The sequence below is a fragment of the Orcinus orca genome, chromosome 9 (genome assembly GCF_937001465.1).
Source record: "Orcinus orca chromosome 9, mOrcOrc1.1, whole genome shotgun sequence".
Lineage (NCBI taxonomy): Eukaryota > Metazoa > Chordata > Mammalia > Artiodactyla > Delphinidae > Orcinus > Orcinus orca.
In genome coordinates, this window is record NC_064567.1 from 47,484,914 (window position 1) to 47,497,250 (window position 12,337).

The following is a 12,337-nucleotide window of genomic DNA, read 5'->3' on the forward strand; positions in this document are numbered from 1 at the left end:
AATGCATGCCTACTTTTTTATTTAGTTAAAAATATCAAGTGCTCAGAACAGTGTCTGGCAAATAAGTGTTAAATAAGTGTTTGCTTTGAAAAAGAAAAAAGGCGCTTCACTGGGCGGGTGTAGGGGCGTGTCAAGTATGAATGACTAATTATAAATCAAATGAGTTGACTGAGATTTTAAACCCCTCTTGTAACCTATTTTCAGGATTTTTCCTAAAGCAGTACAGACTGAATGGCTATTTTGATGTGAGAATGTGACATGAAAAATCTGGTGGAGGGGGATTATTATAATTTCACATAGAGGAGGATTCAAAGGTTTTGAAACACTTAGAGAAATATCAGAACCTTTTAAAATTTCTTCTCCAGATGGAACAGCTGGAAGTTCAGAATCCATTACGATGTAGCCGGCGCTTCCTTTCAACCAGCTTTCACAGTCTAAGTCTCTGTTCATGGGATGTATCTAATTTGTTGTTTAGTACATTGTGGGCATTCAATAATGGTCTATCAAAAAAGTTTAAAAACACCAAAAAGCTTCATTATCATATTTAGTTGTGACTCTATTTCTTTTCCTTAATCTGGTAAAGTGATTTTTAAATCACTTTACATGACATTACAATAAAAACTGACTATATTCTGGAGGGATTCGTAAAGTGACTTTTCTACATTTGTAAGGACAAATAATCCACACTTATAGTGAACCTATTTGTTCCCACAACAACAGATGTTCAATAATATGACCAGGAAGGAATTACGAACGTGGTGGAGAGATACCGGGAAGATTATGCAAATCAGACAGTTACAACCTGGGCCAAAATCAGGTGAAATCCTCTCTACAATCCTTCGCTTGTCATCTTACCCGTTGACCCCTTGACCCTTGTCCTTTGCACTCACCACGCAGGTAAAGCTTGCTCTTATTTAGCACAGTAAAACAACAACTTTTTTTTTTTTTTTTTTTAACAACAACTTTTGAATAGAACAATTCTGTGAGTTTTTCTGACTCAGGTCAAGAATCAGGTAACTTTATTTTGGCTTCAATTTCATATTTCAGATAATCTGCTTTTCCCATGATTTTTCTAGCCTTGGATTCTACAACCAGGGATTCATCCATTTTCAAAAACAAAAACCATCAAACACTTGCAAACGGATAAATGCTGTTTTAGAGCATTATCAGCACAGTCTGCGGTGCCACCTAGTTCCCATGCAGATGTTTCTAGCAGGTGCTAGAGGAGACACCTGTCCAGGTGTCCGTCCAAGCAAACCTACCCGCTTGCTGCTCTCTTCCTCTTGAGCCTTCCTGAACTCATGCTCAAGGGAGCAGTCCAGCTCATTGAAGAGCCCCACCTCCTCGCAGTTCTTCAGGAATCTCGTTGGGGTTGGAGTCTGATCTGAAAACAGAGACCGAGGGATCATAAATGGGACCTTTTCCTCAAAAGTCAGTGGCAAGTATGAGCTAATAAATTCACTAATCCCCTCCCCTCGCCTTAATGACGATGCCGAGTGGCCACCCATAATCTTCCAGCCCTTTAAATAAAATGAGAATATGGAAGAAAATAAAACCATAAAGCCCAGAGGAGCAATATGATGTGTAGAAGGCTGTGACATGGGAGGGCTTCCCAAGCCTCCCTCTGGACAACTTCAGGCGAGGAGATCCCACAGTTGACTTTCTGGAGTTCATATCGTTTGAATACACATTGCAAGGTGTGGAATAACTCTCTTTTAACTGGAAAACATGATTTAGCTAAAATAAGGCCAAAAATATCTACAGAGTCCATGTTAAGCCTGATTTTAGGGGGCTGGGAGGACAAAAAAAATTATAAATGTTTATATCAAACAAAAAGAGAGAAACAAGCATTCAATTCCTTTTTCTTAATGGAGAATAAAAATTTAGCAATTCTTTCTCTCATTTTCGGAGTCACAGAAGGATGATGAAAGGTTCCAAGTCAAACACATTCAGCTTCCATCCCTTAAAAATATAATTATTAATTTTATTTTCCTTTTGCTGTAGCCAAAAGAATGTTTTGAGAAGACTCTCTAAAAGGAATAGAATTTCTTTCATATTCTTGATGGTCTGGAGAGCGTACTACTTAAAAACTGGAGGATCTGAAACCACTATTTGTGGCTTAATATTTATGCAGCATTTGCAGTTTATAAAATATTTTCGCACACATTCTCTAGAATCTAGATCTCACAAGATCCTATAAGGTAAGCAGAGTAGAATCTCACCTTTGTAATTATTAAGGACAGTCATCTTCCTTGTAAAGGTGCACTCGAGTGGACATGAATAAAACTGTGTAAACTGCCTTTTTCACAGAAACAGAAGATAAAAGAACCAGAGAGGACCACTTCCCAGTGGGGAAGTCTGGCCACACCAATTATTTTACAAACGAAGAAAATGGAAGGCCTGAGTGATTAAGGGTCTTGTCCAAGGTCTCCCAGGTAGATGTGGCAACACTAGGATTATAACCAAGGGCTTGGTGCTATTTCCATTATATATATACATGCATTATTCCCACCTGAGCCTGTGGCAGACACTGCTAGATTGATTATGGCCCTTGTCCAGCTTGACCTACACTCAGTCTCAAATCTCTTCCTGCACAGTCCTCTAAGCCATCACCACCAGTCAAATGAAGAATGCCCTCAAGTTGATACAAATTTGCAATTTCTGCACTCTCTTTAGAAATTCCTATATGGCAAGAAATTAGAATCCTATTTATTTATTAGAGTAATTAATCCCAGTAAATTATCTACTGAGATTCAAAGAATATCTTAACACCCATGAAGCTGAAATGGCTTGATATCTCCACTTAATCAGCCCTTCCAAGGCAATGTCTCCCAATACCCTATGGGCACAGAGCTTTACTGCCTGAGAAGTAACCGAATGGCTGATCTGGATTCCAATCAACAAAACACCCATCTGCATTCTTTCCCATTCTTAGCCCAATCTCCAAGCTTCTGAGCTCTCTTTGCAGTACACAGAGAGCCTACAACAGACGATCATAAATTGGACATTATAGATAAAAGACATGCAAAGGATTGGGTTTCACTGAAAATAGTTTTATTAGAAAATTAATTAATTTATTAAGATACACATATATGCCTAAGTATCCAATATATACCTATAGCAGTTATGTGTTGTGGCTTATAAAATATAAAATTAGTATTTATGTAGCATTTTGCAGTTTACATTTTTACCCACATCGTCTAGAATCTATTAATAGATCTCACAAGAGCCTATGTGGTAAGCAGGGTGCATATTATTTTAGGACAGGAGAAATAAGTTAAGTACCTTGCACAGGGTCACACAATTTGTAACCATCTTATCACTATTAAGCCCTCTCTTACTTTCGGACATAATCCCTTCTCAATCTAAATCCCATGCTTTGCCTAGACTCTCCTGCCAGGTCCAAAGGTCTTTGGTGCATGTGTAAAAGACAACACTGACAACCCAGAAATCCAGATTAGAAAATCATGTGGTTTTGGGGAAATTACTTACATTCTCTGGACTTCAAGTTCATCATCTTTCAAATAAAGTTCTAAAGTTACATGATTCTGTGAATCCTAAAATCACCACCACAACTAGGTTCGCTTCAGAAGTCACTTTTAGGGGGCTTCACTGGTGGCGCAGTGGTTGAGAGTCCGCCTGCCGATGCAGGGGACACAGGTTCATGCCCTGGTCTGGGAAGATCCCACATGCTGCAGAGCGGCTGGGCCCGTGAGCCATGGCCACTGGGCCTGTGCGTCCGGAGCCTGTGCTCCGCAACGGGAGAGGCCACAACAGTGAGAGGCCCGCATACCGCAAAAGTCACTGTTAGTAGATCAAAGAAAATATGACCACATAAAGGACAGTTGAACAGGAACATCAGTAACAACTGGTCAGACACTGGAAATTAGGCCAGAGGCAAGGGCTAGATATATAGATAAAGGAGATTTATGAACAGAAGGTGTAAATAGACGAAACGTGAGAGTGGAAATATAAGGGTGTGGTGTGGTGTGTGTGTGTATGTGTGTGTTTTAAGGGTGTGTGTGTGTGTGTGTGTGTGTGTGTGTGTGTGTTAAGGGTGTGTGTGTGTTAAGGGTGGCGTGTGTGTGTGTGTGTTAAGGGTGGTGTGTGTGTGTGTTAAGGGTGGTGTGTGTGTGTGTTAAGGGTGTATGTGCGTGTGTGTGTGTGTTAAGGGTGGTGTGTGGGGGTGTGGGTGTGTGTTAAGGGTGTATGTGTGTGTGTGTGTTAAGGGGTGTGTGTGTGTGTGTGTGTGTGTGTGTGTGTGTTAAGGGTGGTGTGGTGTATGTGTGTGTGTGTTAAGGGTGGTATGTGTGTGTGTGTGTTAAGGGTGTATGTGCGTGTGTGTGCGCGTGTGTATACGTTTACTGGATGCTTAGTCCATGCCAGGCATAGTGCTAAGTGCTTTGTATGCATCATCTCATTAATTTTCACATCAACCACATTAGGTAAAAATTATTTCCTCCATTTTACTTATGAGGAAACTGAAAGTCGCCTTTGGCCCCATTTAGTAATGGAGTTGCTTAATTGTATAAGTAATTGACATTCCTAACAATCCTTGGTTCTTCTGAAATATCTTGGAATCATTTATATCCCTCACACAATAGAACTGCATTACAAGCCTACAGACTCTTCACTATCTGAGAGGAACATTTTTGTGACTAAAAAACCTGAGAAAGTATCACATGACAGAACTGAAATAGTAGACCACTTGTCATCAATGGGAATTTAGTTTGCCAGGTTTTAATTTTCCTTTTATTCCTCTATGCTCCTTTGTTGGAAATTTACAGGTTGAGGACCATGATTCCAGGTAGAGAGACTAGCAATCCTAGAGGCTCCATGAGACTCCTGAACTCTGAGACATGTTCATGAGATGCTCCATGAAATTGAATTCAGGTTGGCATTTGGGGGCCCAAGCCCCAAGCAAAGTTGAGAGATGTTTTCTGTCTCCTCCAACGCAAAATTATTCCCAGATACCGGCATGCACCTACATACATCAGCAAAGGGAGGCCGAAGGAGCATGGCACAGGACAGTAATGGCACCGTCCATCATGCTGAGCCTCTCTGCAGCAATAGGGAAACAAAGCTATGGAACAAGGGGAGCTATGGGCAGTAAAGACAGCTGGTTCCCTCCTATCCCCAGAGACAAAGACTCAGAGGAAGGCCCCAGAGTTGTTACCAAACGTGACTTTCTTTGCCGTATGATAAGAGTGAGGGAAAAGCAAAACTGTAATCTGTATCCACATTTGGAATAGATAAGGCACACTGTTCCTAATATTTAATTCATTTTCTTCTTGTGAATGAGCTATTCTTTCCAGTTACAACAGGAACCAGAAAATGGAGCTTAACTTTTGTTTTAACATTTATTAGAATTAATACAGGGTCTCTAGTCATCTTTGATCCCACATGGTACCAGTTCCAAGTAAGCCAGGCAATGTGCAAATCTTCAAAATCTTCAGCTGCTTAAATAAAAGAGGCAGAGTTTCTCAGCCACATGAATGCCTTGTCAAATAACTACTCCAGCTGAAATTAGACCAGAAGTAAGTGGGTAATATCCATGGTCATAAGTTAAAATTCTTGTAATCTACACCTTATTTAGAACCAAGAGCGTGCACCAGTTAGCTACAGCAGCAGCAATTTCTATGTCCTGAATAACAGTGACCGATGCTCTACTAGGGGATAATATCTAAGGTGTGTTCCGCAGTGACAGGCCACACTCCAAGGTCTTACAGGAACTGGTTCCAGTGGGAACTCAGAGCTGAGATGACTGTTTAAGGACTTATGCTCCCCTTTCTTTTAGTGCTTCCACTCCAGTGAGGTCCATCTGAATGAGAGAAGATAACCCCAAATCTCAAACTAAACAAAAAGTTAATAGCTTTTGAGTTTGAACTTTATCCGAGTTGAAAGTATTTTGTTGTTACCTTTGTAAATCTGCACTGGTGCTGCAGAAATGCCTGCATGCTGCCTTCTCACAGTCTACAAAGAGCACACCAGGTTCTCAGGAGACCTAGACACCCAGGGCCAGTGCAAGTGAGAAATCTTACCCTCCTGTACTCCTCTTAAGCGTCGTTGGGGATTTCTTTACCAATCGGACATGAAAGATTGAAAAGTTGGTCATATTTCAACATCTGGTTCCCTTCCTGGAATGATGAGTCTGTTTCTTGAAAACAGGAGCATCTTTTCATAAAATCACTGCCTCTGTAAATAGCTAGGTAGAGGACATTTGCCATGCAGAGGCTCTACTTGCATATCTGCCCGGAAGAGTGCCACAAACTTGGCATTATGAGTTAGGAATTCACCCATCACTTCTATGATAGGAAATCCTGTATCACATTACATCTGGGAAGGACCACAAGTATATGGTCAGGACTACTAGGAAAAAAAGCATCTCACTAAGTTTTCCAATCAGTCCATAGTCTGTCTACCATCAAGTGCTTCAGTCCCAGCAAGTATGATTATTCCAAAGCCTAAATGACAAGCACACAGCTAAAGCAGAAACCCGATTCTTCTTTTAAAAAGTGTTTAGTCTGTTCTACATTTAATAATAGGTTGCTACCTTATTCGGTTTCAGAGCTGTGTTTGAGTTATATGTTTGTCTATATTTCATTTTCCTCAATGGGAAAAAAATAAAGGCAAGGTGACAAGCCATCAATTAAAAAAAAAAAAAAAAAAAAGGAAAAGCAGACTTCCCATCATATACCAGAGGAGAAAAATATGAGTCCCCTAAGCAAATTTTTTTTCCTATTGGTCTGACAGTCTCAGCTACGGTATCACTAAAGGACTCTATAAAGTAATTCTACATCATTTTGTATTAAATTGATACTATAAAAGCCTCACTAATTCAGACCAGTTTTAAGAAAGATCAGTTTGAATTAGTGACCATTCTAACTATAGGGTATTTTTTAAAAGGCAATGCATTTTTATTATTTACATGACTCAATTTCAGCCAACAAAATGTAGCTTAATGGAATTCCTCAAGAATGCTGTTCAAATCAGTAGAGAAAAGTATTGGAATTAGCCTATCTATTTTAGTAAGAGTTGGGGTTCTCAAAAAAGGCATTTCTCTTCGAGACTTTTAATATTCTTTTTATAGTCATATTTACCCCATGAATTTTTCAGCAAATGCTTTCTTTAAAATATTCTTATACCTTATCTGAATTTTAATAAAGTCCTAATTGAGTTTACATTAAATGAATTTTAAAATGCATAATCCTTTATAAGAGTAATAATCAGTAACAACTGACAGAATTCCGAGGAATTCTAGACAGGCTTCTTTGCGATAAATGTGCCTTTTATTGAGTGTGAATATACAATAGGAGCACTAGGGTCCTTTCAGTAACACTGACATAACTATTTCCCTACATCTGTCCCAAGAGGCAGTGCTACCATGGGACAAACAAAGGTAACTCTGGTTTTTAAACAATAGTTGTGGAATGCTTAAAAATTGACCTGGACTGGGGTGATCCAGGTCAGTGAGACATGCGCTCACACTCTTGAATCACATGCTGGAATCCATTTATTTCAAGCTAGAGAGCTGGTAGACTAGATACCCTTAGAGAGGCTGTGAGTCAACTAGAAAATGCTCTGATAAAGGCATCTCTTACAACACATGGCTCCAGAAGACATAGATATAGACTTAAATAATTCAAGTATACTTTCCACACCTACATACTCACTATTAGCCATGGCTTACCCCTAAGTGTTCCAACAGCAATTAAGCCACAATTTTATTTCATTTTAGAGGAGCTGAGCTGGTAAAAAGGGTTATTAACACTGTGAAACCATGTCTCTGCTGGCCATGTGAACAAAGGGATCAAAATTTGCCCTGAATAGTGGAAGCTAAAGCTTAATGTTTCCACTTAGTCACTCATTGCCTGAGTTCTACTATACTCTTTGTCAAAAGGGATTGGTTTCCAGATTAAACAAACTGGAAGCCAGTTTTTCATATATAAAGGAAGACTGTAGATCAATGCCTTTGACATATTCAGGTGAATTTTCAAAATTCTATTTTGCTTGACCAACTAGAAACATGAATGAGAAGCTGACATGTCCAAATGCCAATGCAGTAAGTCCCTACATACAAAAGAGTTCTGTGTCAAAAGTGCGTTCGTGTAAGTCCAACAGAATTAGCCTAGGTACCCAACTAACACAGTCGGATATATCGTACTATACCGTAATAGGTTTATAATACTTTTCATACAAATAATACATAAAAAACAAACAAACACAGTACAGTAAACTACACAAAAGCACAACCACATGCACTCACATGACAACGTGAACTAACTTATGTGACTGACACGCTAACAACGTTTGCATCTTTGAAAGTTCGCAACTTGAAGGTTCGTATGTGTTGCTACAATCTCCTTCTAAAAATGTTTGACCAGTCTCTCCATTTGATGAGTATTGAAGGGATAAGTCAATAATATAAGAAAAATCAGTTCATAGATTTATATCCAAACATAAATCTAAGGCTGAAACATACTAAAAATAATATGTGTACCTCACCAAATCTATGTGTACAGTGAGAAAATTATAGACAGATAGGGACTCTGGACAAATTGCTTATCCTCTTGATCTTGTTTACTCATATGAAAAAAAAGTGGCCAGGATTAAATGACAATGTATATAAAGCAGGGGGAATATTACAGGCATAAGATAAGGCAATAAATGGTAGCTATTTCTATTATCATGCTGCCCTCTGATGCAAGCCATCTCCACCACGCTCTGTTCCATAAAGATCTGATTAATTTCCATAATGAGAAGTCACTATGTAACTTTACCATCAATGGAAGAGAAAGAAGCTAAGTATGGAACATACTTAGCATGTGTGTGTGTGTGTGTGTGTGTGCGCGCGCGCAAGAGAGACAGAGAGACAGAGACAGAGACAGAGATTTATTTACTTTTTTTTTTAATATATATTTACTTTTTATATCCCAGTTCATTCCAAAAAGAATCTGGAGTGAGATATGTCACCTTTCCTCTGGCTCCTCCCTTAAAATGCTCTTAGATTATTAAGTAGGGTTTATAGCAAAGAGCCATGAGCAATGGATTCGGGTTCTGAGATTGTCTGGTTGATCACAAACAATCTCTTGGAGACAAAAGTTCTACTTCATTGAAAACATTTTGCTTTCTCCACAGTAAGTATTAGGTTTAGAGTCTGGAACTAGAGATAGGCCCTACTTCTAGACCTAATCCAGGTCTCAGTTGGGTTCTGAAGGACTATACTGTCATTTATATTAGATGCTCTGCATCAGACGGTGATAAGGAAGATGGGATGAGGAAGCCAGTCTCTCTCGCCTCTCTTCCACGTGTCAGCGCAAGATACAGTCAGCTGCACTGCATCTGGTCTTGGGGTTTCACCACTTCCAGCCCCACCATATTCAGAGGTCAGGGAGAAAGAGCCCCTGAGCCTGGAGTGCTGAACATCAGGTCTTGGCTGAAATGCCACTCATCTAGAAGAGGCCTGTCCTGACCTCCCTTGGGGAGCCTGCTGGCCGCTGATGTCACATTATCATGTTTTATCTTCATCGGAGCACTTCTCCCTAACTGATATTTTCTTGTTTATTTATCTGGGGATTTTTGGTTTTGTTTGGTTTTTGGTTTTTTTGTCTATTATCTTTCTCCCTACCCCCAACAGCATATAATCAGTTCCATAGAAGAGGGAACTCATCTGTCTGGTTCAATGCCACATCCCCAGCACCCAGCACAATAGGATCCTTGCAGGCCCTCATTAAAGGTTTGTTGACTAAATGAATGGTGATGAAGGGGCAACTTCAGACCCTCTTCCCACACCTCAGCTGGTGCCTGTCCTAACTTCTCTCCAAGCACAGCCCAGTTGCCTGCAGCATTAATCGGGCTGTGATGTCTGGTGAGGGAACTGACTAGGCATTTAAAGGCATGGTCCCCTGTCTCTTTCTCAGGTTTCCCACCTGAGTGTGGATCAGGTTTTATCTTTTGGGAAAGGCTTGCAGTACTCTTGAACTTCATCTTCCCTTTCATGAAGCAAAATCAGTCATCTTCTACGTCAATATTTCTACCGTATTCCCCCAACACACAACATACACACACAGAGTTCTCATTTAGTATATTATTTGCTTATTATTTGTTCAACTACAAAGTTGTACTTTGATTCCTATTCTGTTTTGTTTTTTTTTTCCTGTACAGACCCTGGGAACCCTGTAAAGAAGTGGGGGTGGGGATGTTTGATAGGGCAAGATTTAGGAATTTCTGGATACCTAGACATAATACCATTAAAATAGACCCAAACACCATCCTCTTTGTCTCTAATACTGAAATTTGATCATAATTTGCAAGCCAAACAGATCTGGTGTCATGTGGTAGCTGGTAATTTTGCAACCTGTATGTGGACGTATACTGTCTTCAATGGATTCTCATTTCAAAACTGGCACCTAAAAACCTTTGCTATCACAACTTCCCTCACCATGAAATTATCTTCTATCAGACGGAGAATAGTTGAAGGGAAAGGTTCATGCCCCTCGTCACATCAGGACACTGGAAATGTACCACAGAGCCCAAATAAGGATGGAAGGACCAAGGTGGGACAGAATGGAAGTCTTTGCCCTCAGAATCCAACACCACCACCCCTATTCATGTCCTTACTAGGGACATGTACTGTCCCTTTAGAAGGAGAGGTTTTATGTTTACTGTCTATCAGTAAGAGCAGACTAATGTTAATAAAACACCATGACCATCGCTTTTATTATCCTGCTTTGTGGCATGTCAAAGATTATTTACAAAAAAAAAAAAAAAAGATTATTTACAGTCATTTTGAGTAATAAATTCTACCTGGCTTAAATAAAATGGACTTTATGGCAAAGCTATAAAATTATTTCAGATCTTACAACTCTTTGGACATTTACCCTTCAAATGTATATGTGTGATATCTTAATAACTTCCCTAACTATAATATTTGCAATTAAAGAAGGATGAAGTGATTTTCCAAAATTTAGGTTAGCTAGACACCCTGAAATTAGTAATAAACATACCTACTATACTTTATCTCCTTAATATATGTTAAACTCCAATTCATCTGAAATGAAATTTTAGGTAATTGAATATTGCTTTAAAAAAATAGCCCAAATATTGCTTGAAAAAAAAAAATAGCCTTGAACATTTTTGCCCTGATGAGGCTTTCTGATTTAAGATTTGATTTATACTATTTTTATTTTTATTGTTACTATATTTTGAGCTGTACAAAATTATTCATCTTCATGAGAGGCCACAAAATAGGTTTAAGGTACATTAAGAAATAAAATTCTAATGAACATATTTTTAATAAAAGCAGATTCTGAAGCTTTTAATAAGTTCAAATCTGAGTAAATTAAGATACAGACAGATAAAACTTCAGTCATATTGACAATCACAATCTAATATGCTAAAACTGAAATGATGTTTGAGATAAATATATTTTAAAGACTTTCCTGGAAAAAAAATGCAAAGCACAAATACTCAGCAAATAGCATATTACAATTCAGTGTGGACAACATTGGCATATGACATGTAGTTGACACCTCAGCCTCTGGAGCTGGACTGGATAGCTCTGTATTCTGTTCCAGCAAGAAATTTCTACGAGACTACAAACATGCAGAGTGGGTAGCAAGTTTAAAAATTTAGCACAGGGAACTATATCCAATCTCCTGGGATAAACCATAATGGAAAAGAATATTTTTTTAAAAGAATGTATATCTGTGTATAACTGGGTCCCTCTGCTGCACAGCAGAAGTTAGCACAACACTGTAAATCAACTATCCTTCAATTAAAAAATGGTTTAAAAAAATTTAGCACTTAATTTCATTGGGAGTATGAAATGGCCTCATACCAGCTTCAACATAAAACCTGAGAAAGCAAAATAAAATATGCCCTTATATCATTCATGCTGTTCTTCCTCATTTATTTCTCCCTTCATTTTCTTATTCTGAGTTTGACATAACAAATTAATAAGAATCTGGTAAGAACTACTGAAAAGCTTCAAGAGTTTCATCAAAAACCTATAGGAAATCTATAGAAACGTTCCCACATCTTTAGCTACTTTTTTTCAGACCTTTGGATGGGGCTCCCTGTAGGGCCATCCCAGCAGTCTACCTGAGAGATACTATGCTGGTACTTACCTCTATAGTGATCATATCGCTACATAATCACCACTCCTTCACACTCACCTCCCACTTCCCTACCCCCAAGCAGCCTATTTTAGGGATCCTGTTTGGGAGAAATAAAGGGTGAACTTATTACTTGAAATATTGGGAATTCCACAGTCTAGAGCCTTGCTACTTTCCTATACATGTTCATCGTTAAACTATAAGGTTACACCACGTGTGAC

The 12,337-nt window shown here is 38.9% G+C and overlaps 1 protein-coding gene across 3 annotated transcripts in view; it reads right to left on the reverse strand.

Moving 5' to 3' along the window:
- Positions 1–12,337, reverse strand: part of CREB5 (cAMP responsive element binding protein 5) — a 412,389-nt gene that overhangs the window by 317,565 nt on the left and 82,487 nt on the right. For all 3 annotated transcript variants that reach the window (XM_033420592.2, XM_033420593.2, XM_033420594.2), the window contains exon 4: positions 1,263–1,384. In XM_033420592.2, the coding sequence (XP_033276483.1) occupies positions 1,263–1,384 (122 nt within the window). The remainder of the gene's footprint in view (positions 1–1,262; positions 1,385–12,337) is intronic.